The 21,671-nt window shown below is 35.3% G+C and overlaps 5 protein-coding genes and 2 non-coding genes across 7 annotated transcripts; 3 read left to right on the top strand and 4 right to left on the bottom strand.

The window, feature by feature from the left end:
- The first annotated feature begins 1,531 nt into the window (after positions 1-1,531).
- Positions 1,532-2,242, top strand: LOC144441280 (meiotic recombination protein REC114-like). The gene has a single exon (XM_078130839.1). The coding sequence runs from the start codon at positions 1,532-1,534 to the stop codon at positions 2,240-2,242; it is 711 nt and encodes a 236-aa protein (XP_077986965.1).
- A 1,825-nt stretch (positions 2,243-4,067) lies between these two features.
- Positions 4,068-7,659, bottom strand: LOC144441132 (prefoldin subunit 6-like). The gene is made up of 4 exons (XM_078130665.1): positions 7,571-7,659; positions 6,156-6,226; positions 5,495-5,619; positions 4,068-4,923 (listed from the first exon to the last, which is right to left on the bottom strand). The coding sequence occupies exons 1-4, from the start codon at positions 7,650-7,652 to the stop codon at positions 4,803-4,805; spliced, it is 399 nt and encodes a 132-aa protein (XP_077986791.1). The 5' UTR covers positions 7,653-7,659; the 3' UTR covers positions 4,068-4,802.
- Positions 7,660-7,706: 47 nt separating this feature from the next.
- Positions 7,707-12,632, top strand: LOC144441098 (surfeit locus protein 1-like). The gene is made up of 8 exons (XM_078130627.1): positions 7,707-7,885; positions 8,265-8,542; positions 9,290-9,481; positions 10,247-10,319; positions 10,925-10,972; positions 11,338-11,452; positions 11,712-11,793; positions 11,917-12,632. Exons 1-8 carry the CDS (start codon positions 7,832-7,834, stop codon positions 11,996-11,998), a joined length of 924 nt encoding a protein of 307 aa, XP_077986753.1. The 5' UTR covers positions 7,707-7,831; the 3' UTR covers positions 11,999-12,632.
- A 596-nt stretch (positions 12,633-13,228) lies between these two features.
- LOC144441100 (large ribosomal subunit protein eL8-like) lies at positions 13,229-17,684 on the bottom strand (the record flags this gene model as incomplete). Its single annotated transcript, XM_078130630.1, has 6 exons — positions 13,229-13,420; positions 14,046-14,246; positions 15,220-15,440; positions 16,162-16,311; positions 17,154-17,277; positions 17,640-17,684. Coding segments are annotated over 6 exons (846 nt in total), but the record flags the coding sequence as incomplete, so codon positions are not given.
- On the bottom strand, positions 13,516-13,591 carry LOC144441850 (small nucleolar RNA SNORD36). Its single transcript, XR_013481557.1, has one exon. It is a non-coding gene; the product is annotated as a small nucleolar RNA SNORD36 (small nucleolar RNA).
- Positions 14,334-14,408, bottom strand: LOC144441848 (small nucleolar RNA SNORD36). Its single transcript, XR_013481556.1, has one exon. It is a non-coding gene; the product is annotated as a small nucleolar RNA SNORD36 (small nucleolar RNA).
- Positions 17,685-17,717: 33 nt separating the features above from the next.
- On the top strand, positions 17,718-20,394 carry LOC144441099 (mediator of RNA polymerase II transcription subunit 22-like). The gene is made up of 4 exons (XM_078130629.1): positions 17,718-17,845; positions 17,978-18,192; positions 18,557-18,637; positions 19,147-20,394. Exons 2-4 carry the CDS (start codon positions 18,067-18,069, stop codon positions 19,363-19,365), a joined length of 426 nt encoding a protein of 141 aa, XP_077986755.1. The 5' UTR covers positions 17,718-17,845; positions 17,978-18,066; the 3' UTR covers positions 19,366-20,394.
- Positions 20,395-21,671: the final 1,277 nt, after the last annotated feature.

Below are 21,671 nucleotides of genomic sequence, written 5' to 3'. Positions count from 1 at the left end.
CCGCTAGCAACGCCTGACAACATTACGCAACGCATGCGCAGATGACACATTTGTAAAGGTCCCCTGTTTGAAATCGCCGCCGAAACTAAATATATCAGAATATTCGTGAGGGGTGTGTCTCGGTCAGGTAATCGTCAATGAAATTAAAACAAATGTTAAAGTCAGAAAATTTCATGAACCACCACCTGCTAGAAAACCCAAGAATGACACTGTCACACTATTTAGGAAATCCGACTGTAAGTATGTCTACAGATATATATATAAGCTTACAGACACAGGCACTCGAATCAATGTGTAAGCCTTGTGATTTAAAAAAAAAATATGTATGTAGATAAGTTTTTTACTATACATATTTTTTTTAAATCATACAGATTGATTCGAGTACCTGTGTATATAGACGTAAAGCGTCTATTCATTTGAACGCAGTTGAGGACAGAATTACATGTTAATTTAAAGTACACAATCTCCATCACTATGTGTCCAGCATCATGACATAATAATATTTTTTCGATATCAAACGTCTGAAGCATTTCTCCAATCATGGTTATAAATTTTAATATGTAGGAACTTCAGTCTTCTTGTCTTTGAACGGTATATATATAATTATAGAGAGTAGAAACCAGTTGTCTGATGATCGCACTATGCGTGAAACTCCGAGTTACAACCAAGAAAGAGTTCCAGTACTATCAAAACTATATATATATATATATATATATATATATATATATATATATATATATATATATATATATATATATATATATATATATATATATATATATATATATATATATATATATATATATTTGTGTGTGTGTGTGTGTGTGTGTTTGTGTGTGTGTGTGTATTATTTTTTTGTACTGTTTGTTATTTATATGGGACTGTTCCCGAAATAAGATATAGTCTGAAGGACAAATATAAAAGAAAAGGAATAAAGCGTATTTGTTTATGCTATAGACTAGCACTAGTCATGTTAATGAGTTTTCCTTTCTTTTTTGATACTTTAAAAATGTGTAAGAAGTGTACATCATATACCATTATGGTATATGATGTACACTTCTTACATCATTTTGCATCATACTATTCATAGTTTTGACACCAATGGGCAGTTTTGATTTAGCAATAAATCCACACACGTCGCTATCACACATGTCTAACCAAAGTTGAATTACATTTGTAAAATACACACGCATATAATAAATGTGTATCATCATCAGTACGTATCTAGCTAGCTCAATCATAAACTTTGATGATAAAGTCTTTTAATACGTCTACCATACATGTCCACATGTACGTCTAGGTACTTACCTACATGTTGACACTTGAGGGCGCAATCCTCCCTGTCGTCTGCAAGCGGGACATTGTATATTGGAGACTCATCAACGTAAAGATCTAAAGCTTTTTCGATTGTCGCCAGCCTTTAATTTGGTCGTATTTTAGAGTGTGTTCATGGACGCAGTATAATCAAGTTTTACATGCATAGTGAGAATTTGTAATGGTTCTTTTGATCTGAAGGAAATGACAGAGAAGCATGGCGTCGTTGTCAGCCTCAAATATGTACGTTTCTCCAACCCAATCATGGCCAATCGCTCGCTACGCCAGATATTTCAACGCTTCGTCATCGTCTACGACAGCAAATGCTACTGAGAGTGGGGGAAGAGGCGGACAATGGAAACACTATGACAATCGTAGTCTAGTGTTAGTTCTATTGGAGTCCAAAAATATGATTATCAGCAGTGGAAATACAATTTATGAAAATTATTCTTTGCACAACGCATCCGCTTGTATGAGAGGTGTTAGTAAAGGTGACAGTATCATGTTTGCCTGTAAAGTTCAGAATGAAATCCGCCGTTTTCGTGTTCAGTTCAAGAAGACGATACAGAAAGCAGCACAAGAAGTGTGTGAAGATTGTGGTGGTGTTCTTACAAAGTTCTTCAGCATCAAAAACACCAGTAGTACTTCGAGTGTTGGAACTGGAGAGAGTCAAGTTGACCCTTCATCAAGTTCTGGTGATAACGAAGCCAAACAAATGCATGGACAAGTATCCTTGCAAGATATGGCGAGATCTATGTGTGACCAATCATCAAATGTACTACCGATTGCATACCAGTACAATAACATGGGAGAACTACCAAAGGAAAAGATGCAGGAATTCATCAGGGTGTGTTTGACAGATGCTAACTTTCCTGCATTTGTTGGGAGTGTAGAGAAAGAATTGCAACAAATAATCAGTGAAGATTAGAATTACTTTTAAACTTGAAAGTGTCCCAGCCAGTGTAAAATATATTGCACTTTGATAGCCATACATTTGTTGGAAATATGGCAGTTGTGTTTGCTTTTCGATCAATTAATAGTAGCTTACAGTGTTTTTAAAAAATGTGTTATTTCAGCAATGGGTGCTTGAGAACACTTTTTTTATTATGATATATAAAAATATCAGTACAGGCCCAGGTTGTAAGATACAATACTAGTAAGTTGGCGGAGCTACTGGTGTGTAGAGAATGGATTAAAATAACACCAACATGAACTGTATTTTAGCCTAGTACAGTATCCTCAAGTAAAAGACAATTTTTGTTTTGTTGTGTGTCGAAATGATAAAAACTGGATTTTTGTGCAAGTCACCATAAAGTATAAGGGAATATCAAATTTCAGTATGTTTCAAGAAAATGCTACGAGTCGGTGCCATGTCAAATTGGCTTAGAGGGGCATAGTGGTACCCACAGATCTTTTATCATATTGTCAGTGTGCAATGGTTAAAATTACACAGTGCACTGATTGTTTCATGTGTATGTGAAGCTCAGTGAGTCTCTAGCTGATCACTAAAAATGCTAAATATTTGTCAAAATCCTTTTGTTGTAATGCTCACTTATAGTAAAGGGTAGGATAACTTAAAGCAGTATGTGCCTAACTGCATATTTTGTGGATTTTTAACCATAAAAACTTGATTTAATCACTTATGACTGTAATTTAAATGTTATCCCTTTTGTGAATCTCTACACTTGTAATATGTAAATTGTAATACTATGCTTATTGATTTGTTAGAGTAAATTACACCTTTCAAAATTTGTAAACTTTGCCACACTTTTGCTACAACTTTGACAGTTGTGATAAGGGACTATTTTAGTTTTGACCAATCAATATTGCCGACTTACACCATGTATTCGATATTCAGGACACATCATGTGATCACATTCAGTTTTGGCCAAGATTGTAGGATACAAATCTTTGTTTCCTGTTCATGGCAAGTTTTAACTCACAAGTATTAAACACCTCATCTTGGACATATTTGTGAGATTAGTTTATTCTGAATGGTGTGCAGAGAGTAGGTGTGTGAGCATATATGAAGGGATATTGTTTTAATGAATCATTCCTCCATTAATTCGTTTAATGAACCAGTTGACCACTTTCAGATAGCCACATTTACCATCAATCATGAATGTATAGTGCCATTGATTGTTACACTTACATCTACTTAATATTTGTTTAAACATATTTTCTCCATCATATCACTTACATTTTCATAATCAACTGTATAACATTAATGCACAAATATAGCCCTATAGTCTGGTAGAAGCTTTATGACACAAATTCTCTTCTTCCACTATTTAGAAACAAACAATTCAAATAAAACTTATCTTGCATATCAACCTTTCCTTCAGTCGACTCTAGGCCTGAAAAAATGATCCAAATGAAATCATTTCAATAGTTTGGGTGTATTTTGTCTGAAGTACACCTTTCTTAAAAATGATGTAGAAGAGATAACTACTATGTAATCACACACACACACACATGCATGCATACACACACACTCACCCAAGAAAGAGTGCCCTCTTGTGACAGTACAACAGTAATTTATACTTTGGTATATTACAAATACTCATATGACATCATTGACTTCAGCTGTCCATGCTGTCATTAATACTTTACTAGTCATTTGATTATAATTTCACAACAACAACAACAACAACAACAACAACAACAACAGCAACAGCAACAACAACAACAACAACAACAACAACAACAGAAGACTTCATTTCTATTTGTGATAAGTTTATTTCTTTTGCTTTATGAGCATCACTGCAGTCAGCTGAGGGCATGGTTTATTTGAAATGGCTTATTCAAAGTTTTGAAACATGTACAACATCAGCATTTAAAAAACAAAGTACATTTAAGTAGCTTCAAAAATGCCTGTACCTGGGAATCAATGTATCTATTTCTGGCATGGAAGCTGGCTAATAAACATACACTGTTAGATTCAAAAATCAGTGTTGAGACATTTTAAATCCACTTTTATATAACCCAGACCATGCACTTGGAAATATATCCAGTAACAAAATCTATCATGTTAATGCTAGCTGTCTCTAAAAACACAGAATGCCTTATTTCAATACTTCTATTGGGTCGAAGGACACCCTATTCTCTGGAGGAGGCAAAATATGCTGATCTTCCTTATGTAAAGTTGTGTATTTTCACTTTCATGTATTTTTTTCACAGGCTAGCTGATGCTACACATTTACACAAAATTTGGCAGAGTGGGTAAGTCAGCACTTGCTAATGAATGTGCAATATACAAGAATAATAAAAAATTAAATTACAGATATGGAAAGTAGCTTGTCAAAATATTCTGTCCATAGGAACACTACACCACCTACTGAGCACTACCTACTGATAGAGAGTTTGTGAAGGAAAAGTTATACAACACAGGGTAGGTAAACATAAAAAAAAACAAACATGTATGTTGACAACAGTAGAAGTGTCAAATATACAGTGTGATAAACTTCTCAATTGATGCTGTTACATGACTATGCTTTTGTCATTTGCTTAATTTGAGCTTGCTGGAACTTTTGCTGAATTTTTCCTAATGAATCTCTGTGTGTGTCTTGTTTAGATTCTAAATCTTTAATTGCAGTTTCTGTTCGTTTCCTGTTAAGAAAAAGAGATGTTTCGTTAGCAGTGAAACTGGGTATACATTTCTTGCTGGGGTTTCTATTGTGATGAAGAAAGGCGGTAAAACCTAACTAAGTTTAGGGAACACGGTTCCTAATCATGACTGTGGTATACTATATCTTGCAGGAAACTTACCACAATTACCAAATTTTCTCTCTGAGTCCATCAACTATACATGACCTAAAGTATGACATGGGTGTTTCCTTTGTATAATTTTCAATGTTTTTGTTAAGGGCACTAACCAGATAAAATCTATCTAAGTTGCACAGTCATTTTACCTGGGTTAGCACTAAATTTGTGGTTCAAAGTGCAACTATTACAAGATTTCCCCTATATTACCACAGGGTTCCAAAATCTTAGCAAAAACGAGGCTTTCCTTAGTTGATGACACTGTTTTAGCCCCACTACCACCACCACCACCACCACCACACATGCATTTTATTCTTGCTGAAGATTTTTATGTAGAACATAATTATAGTAAAACTTTAAATGTTTCAAAGTTTGATCAATATGAAGAATGTGATTGTTACAGCTGACTTGTACTTACAATTCACCACTGATATACTCTATTCTTTTTGCAACATTCTGCTTTGCTTCCTCTCTGTCTTGTTTCACCAACACTGGACCTATCAATTTGTACACATTACTATCATCATCTAGTCTGTCTAATTCCTAGGGGGAAAAAGAAAAAGAAAATACAGAGAATACATTGATTAGAAATCACAATATTTCACATCACCGGTAATGTCATATAACTTACAACTAACTGACATCCGTCAGCAGCATGTACGTCAAAACATGTACCAAACTGTATGGCAAACATACAGATTGTAACTTACAGTCATATTGAATTGGCTATAGATGTTTGTGACTTTTTTTGTGAATGTGTACTCCAAACATGTATGTGATATGGGATCACGGAAACTCATGATTCTCCAAAACTGAAAGAATTATCATCACAGGTAGTCTGTGAAATACCATGTGTTGAGATATGCCTACCAGCCAGCACTCACTTAGACTAGTCTGTAAGATATGATCAGTTCTGCCACGCCTATCAGCCAGCATCCACATAAAGAGAAGACTGATTATGGCTGAACAACATGACACATCTTACAATCTAGTTCAAAGGCTCATCACTAACTTCTTGATGAGAGGAGTCAATTTCACTACAGACTGAGAGTTATTGAAAATGTTAAGAGTCTACTTACTTCTTTAACCATTTTGTTTTCATTCACTTGTGCTTCTAATTGCTGTCTATTAGCAAGTGCTTTTTGATAATCTGAAAAGAAATAATCACATAATCATTACTACCAGGTTATAGATTTGTGTAGAAGATCACGAACTGATGGCAGTCCACTTTCAGAATGCTATCACTATCATTGCTATAGATGGATGACTTCAGTTTCTGGTAACTCTGTAATTACACCTGATAAGGTATCAGGCTTTACAGGGCTAAACATTGTGTAATATGTACCTCCTTCTGCCATAACCAACCACCTTCATCACTTTTAAGATGTCACTGTGCTTAATCAAAAACTAACAATCATTCCATCTCTTTTATTAAATGCAAGTCAAGTGTTAAGTGTACATTGCTGTCATTGTAAATGATAAAACCTCACATTGCCCATGCCATGATTGACTAACAATGTAAGTAATTATTGATATTCATTCTTGAACACGATTCTATCTTGCTAAACTTTTGACCTTGCAAAGAGAATAGTCCTTTCACTATAGGAAATATACTGATAAAACATGTATAAAAAAAACTTATATACTAGGAATATATGCTCTTGTTAAGTATCGAGTCACCCTGCATTTGTTTGGATGTGGTTAGTGACTAGCCTTATCACATGGCTATATTTATTAATATTTGGACATTATCCAAGAATAACATGGAGAATAATTTCGAACTCATTAAAATTGAAACTTAACATTTTAGAATGTTTTGAACTATATTTTTGTGCTTCTGGAAGAGGGTACAGTTGATTTACCTTAAAATTACACAACCAAATTTCAAAAGCGACAACCCCAACGACGGGAAATTTAATATATACATCATTACATGTTTGACATAATGTGTGAATACTAGCCATAATGAAGTGCTTGAAATGAGTAGAGAATGACACTACAGATGCATTACAGTGACTAATAAACATAATTTATAATTTGTCATAAACTACGGATATCTTATTTCGGTCTACTTATCATAAATTGTTGTAATTATTATTGGGTATGGTTGCTACTCTCTCTAGAATTTTGTAGAAAGGAAGGAACGTAATACAGAACAGTGTTTGTTTCAATGTTTGACATCTCAATCCCAGGTCAAATACATGTATTTCCTGATTAATGAATACAATCTAAAACAATCCCCAATCTAACCGTCTCTCTGTAACTTGAATGTAATCGTGTATTTTGTATAGTCGTCGATGCACTGTTCATTGCTGTTCTACACGGGAGTAGACCCTTTGCCATTCACTGCATGCACTAACGGCATGCAATGAAATGCAGACATCATCGTGATACTGTTAGCCTTGATCAATTCGCTAGGTTACCAAGGATACACCAATCATGTAACAATCTTGATAGAATTACAACCCTGTAAACTGCTACGTGACCACAGTACCTTTTTGAACATTTTTCAGCTTGTCAAGTTCTTCCTGGAGCTGTTTTTGCAATGTTTCCAACTCACGCTGACCGGGCGCCATGATTGGAACTCAGTTACCCATAATTCATTTAGTACTTCCTGGTCAAAGGTTTAGGTTTATGAAACATGTCTATTTTTCGGCTGCTGCATACCTATGTAATTTAGTGAAAGCCGACTCTTTTCTGTCAAGTACATGTGTGTGCAAGAGTATCGTTAAGTTATAAGTACACTCCAATTGCAATGGCATTTCGTAACGGAAAGGTTTTTGTGTGGCTTAGGAATGTACATGTAAATGTAAGTTGTTATGCCTTATTTTGCTCTATCTCCGGCTCTCTGTGTGAAACTTTTGTTACCCACCTCTAATGCATAGTGACGAGTGCAAGTACAGTTATATATATATTTCAAATCTAAAAGGTCTTCCAATAGAAGTGATCGGTTTTCTGACAACTGTCAAAAAACGATTTTAAAATAATTTATATATATTATATATAAATGAAAAACTGCTATTATATGTGCCTGCATTTTCTAAACATAGTCAATTTAATAGATGCAAGTTCAGTGATTAACTCTATAACATCTGTACACAAGTCGTCAGTGATATGTGACAAATACTGGCAGAAGTTCTTGATTTTGTTGTGGTATTAAAACAGAAATTGACATCTGTTTGTCTTAGGCATGTAACCAATGGCAAAGCTTGTCTGCCAAGAGTGGCAGGAATTTCAGCCAATCAGCAACAAAGGTCAAAGGTGGTAGGAATTATAGCCAATCAGCAACCAAGGTAGAAGGTACAGAACAGAGTGGTGGAGCAACCTTTGGCAATGCATTATTGATTATACCTATTACAACATTCTGTCTTGGCACATGGCAAGTAAAAAGGAGGAAGTGGAAATTGGGATTGCTCAGAGATTTACATATGAGGACAACAGCAGACCCTATAGAACTACCCACAGAGTAAGTGTTATGAGGGATCAACAACAGATCCTATAGAACTACCCACAGAGTAAGATTTATCAGAGATCAACAATAGATCCTATAGAACTACCCACAGAGTAAGATTTATCAGAGATCAACAATAGATCCTATAGAACTACCCACAGAGTAAGTGTTATGAGGGATCAACAATAGATTTTATAGAACTACCCACAGAGTAAGATTTATCAGGGATCAACAATAGATCCTATAGAACTACCCACAGAGTAAGTGTTATGAGGGATCAACAACAGATCCTATAGAACTACCCACAGAGTAAGATTTATCAGAGATCAACAACAGATCCTATAGAACTACTATACAAGGATACATGTAAGGTCATTCTTTTGCTCTGGACCAACTTTTTTGTAGCTCTGCCAGATAACTTTTTCTCTCATAAATTATTGTAATTCTAATCCAAAGTGAACCCTGTATAAAGAAGTTCTAGATATTTGAATACTTCACCCCAATAGTACTAAAACTTGCACACTTTGCAAATTTCCCTAAAAGTTTTGCATTGATACTAAATATTCTTTAGGTGAAAAAAAAAATTCTCCAAATTTTGGGTGGTGTAAAACATTAAAGTAATCTGTAATATCCTTTGCTTTCTAACTTTACACAGGTTATCATTTATCTAAAATATTCACTTAGTAATTAGTTAGATATTGTAAATATTTCCATTCTTTGACGACATCATCTTTTCATCATTTCCATTTTTTTATTCCATAGTCCAGATGAACTTAAAGCTCTGGAATACAGAAGAGTCAAGATAAAGGGAGTATTTGATCATTCCAAGGAAATTTATGTCTCACCTCGTACACTTAATAAACCAGGAGGAGAAAAGGAAGGTGGAGGACTGATATCTTCTGGTGGTCAGTCAGGGGCTTGGGTTGTCACTCCTTTTCGTTGCACAGATTTAGGGTAAGTATTCCTCACAATCTCTCATCTTGTCCTAAATGGAACTTTTGTAAGGGTTTGATCTGTTGGCTTCTTCAGTTGCGAAAGACATAATTATATCAGATTTGATCATATGATATAAATTTCATTATGTACATCAGGCAGGGGTCTATTAGCATCATCCTTTTCACTGCAGAGATCTGAAGTAATTGTCCCAAATATGTAAAGGTCTACTTTGAAAAAAATGCTGGTTAAAAAGTATACTTACTGTTACAGTAACTTTGGTTTTGAATACATACTTGTACAGACCAGACAGACTCAGAGACAGACAGACAGACAGACAGACAGACAGACAGACAGACACACACACACACAGACAGACACACACACACACACACACACACACAGACAGACACACACACACACACACACATCTACATATCTACATGACTGCCACTCACTGGGACCCAACTTTCGTGATACTCCCCTGATTAACATAGTTTAGTTACCAAATAAATCCGCAGCCAATATGCATATACATTATGGCTTCTTACATAGACCCTGTAGTAAATTCACTTGTGTCTATGCTTCTTATAGTACCAGTAATATAAATCAAGAATCAAACTGGCACAGCAGATCACAGAGCCTTTAGCTGCCTGTATTATGTGAAATATCAACAATTTCCATTATGATAGGATATTTTTCCTATAAACTCTATATTCATCAAGGTAAACAATTTCAATTCTATTTTATTGTCCTTATAATATCTTTTAATTGTTTCTTTTGTAGGATAAATATTTTGGTAAACAGAGGCTGGGTTCCTAGAGATAGGATTAATCCAGAAAGCAGACCTCAGGGACAGGTAGGCAATAAATACACTTGTTATCAAATTTAACAAAAATTGTGTGCAATACATATAATGGCTGTAATGACAAACTCAAGCCACTCATAAGTTGAATCATAGACTCTCCATAGTTGGTGGAGGGTCTATGTACAAGCCAATCAAAATTGGAGCATTCCCTAAAAGGTTTATTTCAAGGGTGTGGATTGACCGTTATTGGTGCTATTGAGCAGAATTATTGCTCTGGAGTCTGGCAAATTATTTTTGATTAAAAATAGATTAGATTAATTAGATTAGACTTGTTCACTAGTTGTGTTACATCTGTGTAAAGTTTCATTTTTGAGCAACTTGTTTACGTTGTAGTGATAATTTTTACCCAAAGTGTCCTTCAGAAATGTACTCATACCAGTGCACTTTTGCCACTGGTCCTTCCAAATCCCCACTTTGACAAAACAAGGCATTCTTCAGTGATTATCATTATGAAAATCATTGTGCTCACCGTGAAATCAGACCTGGGTTTTTTTTCTGGCAAATTACAATGTTATTTCCAATAGTGTACAATGCAATCTCGCAGGGAAATCCTTTTGCTCACTGTGAAAACAAATCCTCTGTTGTTTTTCTTGCAGATTAAAGATGAAGTTGAGATTGTTGCAATCATAAGATGCCATGAAAAGGTAATAACCTTGATTACTATGTAGAATCATGAAATTGTTCAACTGTATTTGACAAATAAACAAGCATCATGGCTGTCCATGAAAATCCTTCATCTATACAATGAATCGTTCTAATCATGCTATGAGTACTAGGGTAGGTGTTTAGGAAATCATAAAATGTAAGTACTAGCAATAGAATAGCAAAGAGATTTCAGAGCTGGCCAAGAATGCCAGTCTGTTCTTCTTGCCTCTAGCAAAAAAACTGTCATCATCACAATGTCATATCTGCTTTTTTTTTTTTTTATAGGGCATTCAGTAACATTCTTTACATTTGAGAGGATTTTTATCATCATGTAGTCAAATTATATCTTTATTTCATATTACAGAGACCTACTTTTTCTCCAGAGAATGACATTGCTCGCAATAGATGGTTATATAGGGATGTGTATGCCATGTCAAAGTATGCTGGCACTGAACCAATATATGTAGATGCTAATCTAGGTAAGTATATGTATAGATGTGAGTTACAGCCCATTGCAGGGTAGTGTTCACTGGCTCTGTTTCATACAATTACACACAAACCAATATAAAACTGCACATTCTACACTTCAAGATGGCTGGTAGGCAGGGTGGGTGAGGAATACTGCCAAGGTATCAATCTATTATATAATAGTACTCGCACAGAAAATCTTCTTTTGACCCTTTTCTAAGGTATAAATGAGGAATAGAAGTTGAGTAAGTTTTTATACTGTCCTTTCAGAAAGCACCATACCAGGTGGACCATTTGGAGGCCAAACAAGGGTGAATTTGAGAAATGAACACTGGCAGTATATTATTACATGGTAAGTGTATACATGATTAAGAAGTTATACCAAAATGTGATATCTGAGGAGAAGAGTTCATTGATCACATATTTCAATCAGCTGTGAAATTTCAACTCAATTATTTTATATGTTTATTTGTAGGTACAGTCTATGTGCAGCAACAACATTGATGTGGTACTTGGCAGTTTTTAAGAAGAGGAAGCTTATTAAACCACCACTATAGATCCAAATCTACACAAATTTTAATTACATGTTACCAAGTATGATCACAATATGTGTGTTCTCTAGTATGCTATAGCTGTTCGGAAATATGAACGTTTGAGAATTCACTTTTGTGGTTAAAATTACAAGAACCAAACAAGAAACTGAAAGACCAGTCTATGGACACAAAATATCTGATATAGAACTATGTCATGTTTTTTTGTTACACAAACAGTAAAACTTATATGTGGTGGTCAGATGAAAATAATATTGGATCTCCTGCCCAACAAAATAATACCACCCTGGTACCTCCATTGTCGTAAACCATAGCCTCTGTAACAGCACCTTCAAAGCCACACCACAAGAGGTGATATTGATATTTTGCAGTGCTGCGGAAGAAATGTCAGCTCTGGTTTGCAAGAATTTGACACCTCATACCAGTATAGGGTTGATACAACTAGTAGTGCTTTAGTTTTGTACATGGACTTCCAATCCTTTATATGGGTGACAAACAAAAGGTGATTATGTATGGAGTTTGAAGACCTGCTTTTAATACTGCAGGAATTGTGACTATTTATTTGATGTGTTGATCATGTGGAAATCAAAATACAACATGAGATGAGTTAATTTTCCTATCCTGTCCACAAATATCAGGACATCAATATCAAGGTGAAAACTGATATCACTTTATATCATTATGCTTTGTACATTGGTTTACATTACACCGAATAAAGAGAATATGGTAAACTTTAATATTTCAACTTTATTCTCTTGTAGGGGATTACCATTCAATTTCTCCTTCCATCCATATCAAATACTAAAAAAATTCAGCCCTCATTCTCTTCCTCACACACACAGATGGACACATTGCCATAGTACTACCTAACCTCAGTTCAGATAGGTCTGCTAATTTATTTTGAGTGTGACACAATTTAAGTCAAATGTAAGGCAGGTGCAGTAGATAAATTCTGGTAATGTGTTTATCTGGGACTCCCTGGCAAGACTGAAGAACACCAGACAACTGATTCAGTGACCTGGTGTTCTGTGATATAACACAACATGTTCAATGGTGTGTGCCATGTCCCATTTCTAAGCCTCCACAAGATGGAAGACCATAACATCAATCGTAGAGGCTAATCCCCTATGTATGCCTGGACTGTAAGCTGTGCATATGTGTCTACAGCATATGGCCTGTCCTGCTTTGAGTGTCGCATTCACACTAATAGTAATGGACGCACACCACATACACAAGTTCTCTTCAGAATACTTGGTTTATTTTCACAGTAAATTACAGACTTCACTTTCTCGTCAAAATACAGTGATGTCAGAAGCCATAAGATTACTGCATCTTGCTGGCCAATTCTGCAGCCTTTAACTTTTCAAGTTTGTTGATTCTTGCCTGGGACTTGGCACCCATAATACCACCACCCCAGTGACGACGGATCTAATGTGGAGAGACAAAGAGACAATGTCAAATATCACTCACGTCTACCAATAACTGCCACAAGTACTTTTACACATTATTGTTATGCCCTTGTTATAGCTCAGTATTAAAAAGCTCGTTTCTTAGTTCTTCATGATTTCATCAGGTGAAGAAATTCAAGCATCATCGCAAAAGGGCAAGAGCTGATTGCATGTACCAGAATTATAATAAGACTCTACTTAGGTGGACAAGTATAATGCTACCACATTCATAATTCTCCTGCAAGTAACGACTTTTTCCAATGAATTTTGGTTTCTATGCAGTGTCACTGCAAGATATACAAGTAGTGGTATTTGCTGCAAGTCAATAATTTCTGAACATCTTGCAAATAACTTGACTGTATACTTTCTGAAAGTTTCATGAAAACCATAAACGTACTTATCCGTATTATATCATTATAATGATGTGTGTCTCCACATTTAGTTAGAATTTATTCAAATGCTGAATATCCATAATCCAGTTTCTGTACAACCAGTAATTACAGCTAAGTGATTATATAATAAGTATCCCACAACGATAAGTTAAAGTCTCTTCCAGTTTCTCTACAACCATCAACTACATGAACACTTATGTTGGCATCACTTACCTCCTCAAACCTTTCATTGTAGTTGGTTTTCACTGCTTCTACCACTTTGTTGAGGGCTGGTTTATCTTCAGGGTTGACAGTTGTTATCGCTAAGCTTGTACATGTCTTCCTGTGGACAAGTTTTCCGAGTCTGGCTTTGCCCTTCACAATGCAGTATGGTACACCCATTTTACGACAAAGAGCAGGCAACCAGATGACAATCTGAAAATGGCGATGTTAAGAGTTAGATTCAAACCAAACTAGCTCAATAACCAAATATTTAAACTCATCTTTGTGATTACCCTTGTTACTGCTCAGTATTAAAAAGCTCGTTATTTGATCAACACAGTGTCTTCAGGTGAAGAAATTCAAGCATCATTGCAGCAGGGCATGTAATATTGAAGTGCTCATGTCATGTGACATCTACACAACATAAATATTTATGTCCTATATTGTACAAGCAATCTTTCTGCTAACAATAAATATACTACACACACCAAAAGATGTCCAACAAGTTGAAAAAATAATTTACGTAAAGTTTATGTAGAACTAGAAGTATGTACACAGGGAGGTGACATAATTATTATTTATCAAGGTATCTTTTCAATTTAATGTATGCTTGCTACCTTATTAGCAAACTAGCATGGCAGAGAACCATGAATACACCAAGAGTGCCTACATCTTTAGCAACATATTACAACCCTTGCAATAGATGTCTAGACATGCTTCTGATCCGAATGTTGCTTTATCAGTAGTGGTCAATTAAAACAAGCTTTGAAGGTGCTGAAGTCTCCTCATCAAACTAACAGACACTGATACAAAATAGCATACAATGCCTCAGATATAGATTCAGGTGATGTTTTATCAGTTTGTTTATGTCTGTGAAAGTCAAACATATTGTATATGGCAAAATGACTAACTTTCACAGACATAAACAAACTGATAAGAACATGGCATGAACCTGCATCAGAGGCACTTGATGTTATTTTGTATCAACATGGTCAGTTTGATAAGGAGAAGATTTCGGCACCTGCAAAGCCAGTTTTTAATTGTCTACAACTGAGTAAACAAGTTCTGAACAGCAGCATTTCTAGGCTATTGTTGCAAAGGTTGTCTTTCAATTTTCAAATCATTGCTATTGGCCTAGAAATGGGCAAATGTAAAGTCTTAGAAAAGAAAAGACTGAGTTACACACCTCAAGAGGATCAACATCATGTGCAATAACAACCAGTTGTGCTTTTTTGGATTCTACCAGACAAGTTACTGTGTTGATACCAGATCTGATGACTGGTGGTCTCTTTGTAGGGACATCATCTTTACCCTTAGTCCTCTCTTCAGCTCTAGCTTTCAGACGAGCATTTTTCTCTTGTTTGGTTTCTGGCCTGTATTTGTTCATTAACTTCAAAAGTTGAGTAGCTGGGGATTAAAAGATATATACATCCTAAATATTGGGAGAATTCTTTCATATAAAATCACAGACATAATTTTTTTTTACTTTGGTGAGTGTCATCCAAGAACAAACCAAATCAACACGTTTGAACAGAAAATATGGGATGTCTTTACTACTCCTACATCACATTAATATAGGTCTATATCATTGGTTCTGTGATGCTCAAAATATGAGACAATTCATTAAATATCACCACTATTTTTCTAATTTTCCTTAAATTAAGGTTGCACAGGCAGATTTTTTTTATTCCCAAATGTTTTCCTTCATTGAGCAGGAAAACATTTGTGAAAAGGATTTCATTTTGTTTTCGACTCATGATACTGACAAGGCTCTTTCTGTACCTTGCATTTTTCTTAACAGAATGAATAAAATAGTACAGTATAATACCCTGATGTTTTTATTCATTCCAAGAGATAATTCACGACTCTACAACAAATGCATGACATAGATGAAGCACTAACAATACAAATCTTTTTACAAGACGGCTTACATCTTTTGTTTGAAGGCAGTGACAAGACCAATACACATATTGATGATCAAGACTTGCATACTTGTCCACTTTATCAGAATGACAGTATATGTAAACAAAGAATATGAATAACCATTGCTGCTAATGAGGTTGGACAGAGGTATATTGTTGTTTGTTCTTCCCTGTCTAAAATCTGAGTAATTTGTTGTTGCTCTTACCTGTTTGTCTGTCTAAAGTCTGGGTAAACTGGTTGATTGCTGGTGGTACTTTCAATCTCTGATAAAGAACAGCCCTTTGACGTTGAAGACGTACATATTTTGGCCACTTGATAAATCTTGTTAGATCTCTCTTGGGTTGGATGTCTTGACCTATGGGTATACAGAGCAAAAATTCCAAGCATTAGCTTGCTTTTTGTAAAATACATTTTTGACAAGTGATTACTCGTACACATGTGTAGCTCAAAATTTGTTTGTCTATTTTGTACAGTGACATATGACCAAACCAATGCTACAAGTCCAATGCTGATTTCAGATCAGACCAGCAAAGCAGATCTGCTTCATCCACTGTTTGATAGTAATTTACCCCTACATCTGATAAAACTGGGAGAAGCCTTTCTCTGTAGCAAGCCATGGGGGTACAACGAATAAAATGACTTTCCATGGCTTAAGAGTACAACTTGCCAGGTTTGCAACTCAGTGGCTGCCACATTTGTTTATGACATCCCTTAATATTAAATGTGTGTACTATATATGTGATCAACAGACTTGGCACAATTTAGCCTTCCCAACAAATGGAAGATCTAGAGTTGTGATACAGTTGTGATTCTAGCCTTCCATTCATCAGACATTAATTAAAACTCAGTAAGCATGCAGTCTGGTTTGGCACACATGCAATTGACTTGTAGTTTTGTTGATCATGTCAGTACAACAATTATTACAGTGAACACATCATGTCATTAGTAATGATGCTTTGCTTCTTTCCTCTACTTGTCAAAATCTTCACGTGTTAGCAGCACATACAGAAAACTACAAAACATTAAAAGCTGAATGAAAGACACAACAAAATATAACATGGGATTTGGGAAATCTTGCATTATTAGAAGTTTAGATCAATGTTATCACTGCCAACAGTTGTACATTAGTTTGCTGCACTGGATACTGTATCTTATATATTTAAACATTTGAACACAATGTATAAATTCTACACTTACCAATTCCAAAATTTTTTGGCCTCTTCTCAAAAAGAGGATTGACCACCTTTTTTGGTGCTGTTGTTTTAGCAGCATAGGGGGCTGGGGCCACCTTCTTCCCCCTGGCGGGTTTCTTTGCTTTAGGCTGTGAGATTGAAAAGAGACACAAAATAAATCTAAAGATATCATACATTCAGGGATAAACGATATTGGTCTGCGCACCGACATTTACACATGCATCGTCTAAACTTATGAATACACATGTACCGTACGTAGATCCCAGTACGTTCACGTTGCACGAAGCGAATCATGTGCAAAACGACCTCAATGACATCACGTAAATAGAGCGAATTTTCATCTTTACAAATTTCAAAATGAACAAATAGGTACATCAAATGAACAAGTATATAATACTTTATTGTAATCAGAAGTCTGAGACTAGAAAACAGATAGATGTAGTCGATTTTACTGGATGTAATTTCATTGACTGGTTCAATATTTACGCACCATCTTGGAGGCAGCCGGAAAAAGGCCGTCCACATAAAGTATCGCGAGATTTGAGTGCACGGTGCATTGTGGGTAACATCATGGTGGCTCTTCCGGTTTTTATGATTCAAGTTGATCCGTGAAGGCAGGTTGTCTGGGCTGGGTTAATGTTTTGAAAACTTCAAGCAGGTGTGAAGATAATAACGGTTGTAACTGTAAAGTGCTAGGTAAGTCATTGTTACAATTAATGTCGTATCAGTTAGCACTGTGCATAGAAAGTAAGTGAAGCTATCGAATTAATCAAATATCAAACTCCATGGAGTCTTTGTGAACTGTGTTATTGTTTTTTCCCATTCCAGTCGAAGGATTGGCACATGCATATTGACAGTCATCCCAGTTGTGAACTCAGGCTTTGAGTAAAGCAGTGTATCTTGAACCTGGAAGATCGATGGCGGGACCACAGCGAAGCATCCCTCAAAGCAAAGATACATTGCTTAAGTCCTATAACAAGAGGCTGAAAGATGATGTAAAGTCAATGTTGGACAACTTTACAGAAATTGTCAAACTTTCTAAGGTAATGTAATATTCAAGGTAGAGAAGTAATTTCATTAAAAAAATGATAAATATGTATGAACAGTATTTAAGTACTGAATACTAGTAAATTCCTAAATACATTGGTTAGAGGATAACTATTTTATTTGTCAGACAGACAGACAGACACACCACACATGCACACACACACACACACACACACACATGCATGCATAGTCATACCATAAAGCCTTTTCTATGGTAGACTTCCAATCTTGAATTATAAACCTGTGTGTTACATATACTTCAGATGGCCTTTGTATGCTCTAATAGCTATTTCACCCTATTTCAGTTCTTTCTGTGTACACATAAGTTAAACACTTTCTGATTGTATTTTGGCCATGTAGGTGGAAGAAGAGACCCAGGTATCCAGGTACACACAGGCTGAACAAGACCAGAATGAAATACATGTCAGAGCTGCTAATATTGTAAGAACTCTATTCCTTTATCAGTATTAACTGGGTTTTATTAGTTAAACAATTACCCAAGGAGTCAAAAATTTGAATCATAATTAACTATTCATTCAAAAAGTAAGATGATAATCATTGTATTCAGACTTTTAACTTGTGTAAGGTTAGTCTAGCTACTAGACACTCAGGCAATTCAGCTAACTCTAGAACAAGTGACCACAGGTCACATAGCACAAAGGCTATTGTGTGGCAAGTTTTCAGGCCTAGCTCTGGGTCTTCCTACAACACTTACAACTAATATAAGGTGTAATCAGTCAATTGTAAGAGTAAAAATCCTTTTTTGTAAATTTATAACAGGTTCAGGTTATATTACATTTACTAGTATCACTCAATACATAAGTTTTCTTTGAATTTACCAGTATGTTGACTATACTTCATAGTTATATATAGAGCTGTTTATAATACAAACCCTGGAAGAAAATATTATGTCAATACATGAACCACAATTCTTTCTTTTCTTTTTACAGGTTAGAGCTGGTGAATCATTAATGAAACTGACAGCTGATTTGAAACAATTTCTTATTCTCAATGACTTTCCATCTGTGAATGAATCTATTGCTCAGAGAACTCAGTTCTTAAAGAAAGCCCAGACAGAATATGATCATAAATTAATGCGTTTAAGAGACGAGGTAGCTGTAGACTTGTATGATGTAGAAGAGGAATACTATACATCACGATACAAATGATGAAGTAGGACAGTACAGAAGAGACTAGACTACAGGAATGACTGTCAGGTTTGAGGGTGAAATGAAATGATAATGTATGTCGATGGATTGATCATACATGCCTAACGTTGATACCTGATACATGATTTCAATGGATGTCACATACATACATGATGTCGATGCATGATATATGATGTCATAGATGGACCATACATGATGTTAGACATCGTGTTTCCACCACAGCCATACTGAAAACTAATTGTCTGGAAAATGTGTTGAAAACTCAAGACAGGAGTTTTTTGGATAAACAACATCAGCTGAATGTCAAAATCAGGGAATGATTTCTGTGTATAAACCCCCACCACACATTGCCTTTCTTTAAATGTTCTGATCATATGTGATACAATAGAACTGTACAGTCAATGTATACTCATGAGCACTGCCATACTGGAAAATACTACTTGTGTGCTGAAAATTCAAGGAAGGGGTTATACAACTGCAAATAACATCAACTGAATGTTTTTATAATTAGGAGGATGATGATTCATAAAATGAAAACAAATGACATGTATGTCTCTGTACTGTCCCTACACTGCCCACAAACTGTGTTACATCCTTATATGGTGACTGGTACTAAGGTTCCAAGGATACCAAGAGTGGAATATACTATATCATACTATGTACACTCCAAGTTATTTCCTTTGAGCAGAAAGTATGGATTTATACCCTGGTCCTTATATGTCACAACAGCCCATGTCTACATAACTGGTTCTGCATTATTTGAGATATGAGTCAAAACGCTCCAATGCTCCGATTTTTCTTAAATTCTGACTGTAAGGGGATGTAATTACATGTATATTATTCCCCAATATTTCAATATTTCCTCATTCAGTCAGAAAATACTCATGACCAAAGGGTTAATCACTATTCATCTAGGGACTTGAAGTGACAAGGCCCCCTAGGTCACTTGTATTTTCCCCCAGGACATCAATAAGAAAGAGAAAATCTTCATTTTACAGACTTTTTTGTAAAATCTTGTAGTGTTTTGTTATGTCTGATTATAATAAAACTAAGAAAAAATAGTCCAGATTTTTTGTCTTTCTTTGTTACTTTCTATCAGAATGAAAAGCTTTGTAAGTCATGATATTTGTTGAAATATACTCAATGGTCATTGGATACTGACAGAGGTCTGACCCTACATGTATGCATATTATGTAAATGACATTGGATAATACATGGTTCATACACTCCTGGAAAGTCCAAGAATGGACTCCTGAAAATGCCCAGAAAAATGTAATTGACTCCTGAAAACTCCCAGAAAATGTTTTGACTGAACAATCAATGTTACTTTGATAAAGCAATGATTGGAAAGGTGAGAAATATGTATTACAAAGCATGTGTGGTTACAAATAACTAATTCACTTGTCAATACTCCAGGAAAGTGATAAAAGTTGATCTCAATACTCCCTGAAAAGTGATGAAAAACTCCTAGAAAGTTCTGGAATTTTATTTGCCTGGAAGTATATGAAATCTGTAATGGAGATTTCTAATGATGGCAAGTAGCATGAACTCGGCATGGACATGATGGATATAACAGTGATCTCAATATGTGATTGCTACCATATTTCCAACAAATATACCATAAACATGTTTTCAAATTTCGGGGTAAGATCTTTAAACAGGTACACTCAGGATGAAATTGAACAAACCTCAAATCTGTTTACAAGCTGACACAGTAATGCTACGTGTATACAACTATAACCTTTGACCCCACTAGGTCAGTTGAGGCCAAACTTCATATGACCACTAGCAGTTTTATCTGTATTATGAAGTTTAGACTTTGAAACTACATACAATTACAAGATACTGTCTGGCAATAAATAATTCTCATTTGGCAGATACACTGAATGCTGGTATTAAAGTACAGTTACAGTTGCTGTTATTGCAATTACACTAAAGCTGAATCTGTCTGGCACTGATTTCATGTCTTTGATTCAAATTTTACTAAAATTAAACCTCATGGAACCCAGGAACTGTGTTCCAAATAAACAAATAACCAAGGAAAATAAATAAACAAAAACAAACACCAAACATGCATGAGTAATGAAATTTACACAAATACATAAACTATCTACATAATGTATATCAATACAAGTTCTTCCACGGTCTGGTGTCTGCAGTTATACAAGTACATTCAATGTACTTGTATAACTGCAGACACCAGACCGTGGAAGAACTAAACCTGTTATAGACATGTATTTACTAGTAAGAGAAACGTCTGCTTAGCAAATTTTATATTCAAATAGGATTGAACTTTGGAAATGACA

Source organism: Glandiceps talaboti, chromosome 10, assembly GCF_964340395.1.
Source record: "Glandiceps talaboti chromosome 10, keGlaTala1.1, whole genome shotgun sequence".
NCBI lineage: Eukaryota > Metazoa > Hemichordata > Enteropneusta > Spengelidae > Glandiceps > Glandiceps talaboti.
Note: the sequence above shows the minus strand (reverse complement) of the source record. Positions and strands in the feature narration are given on the sequence as shown.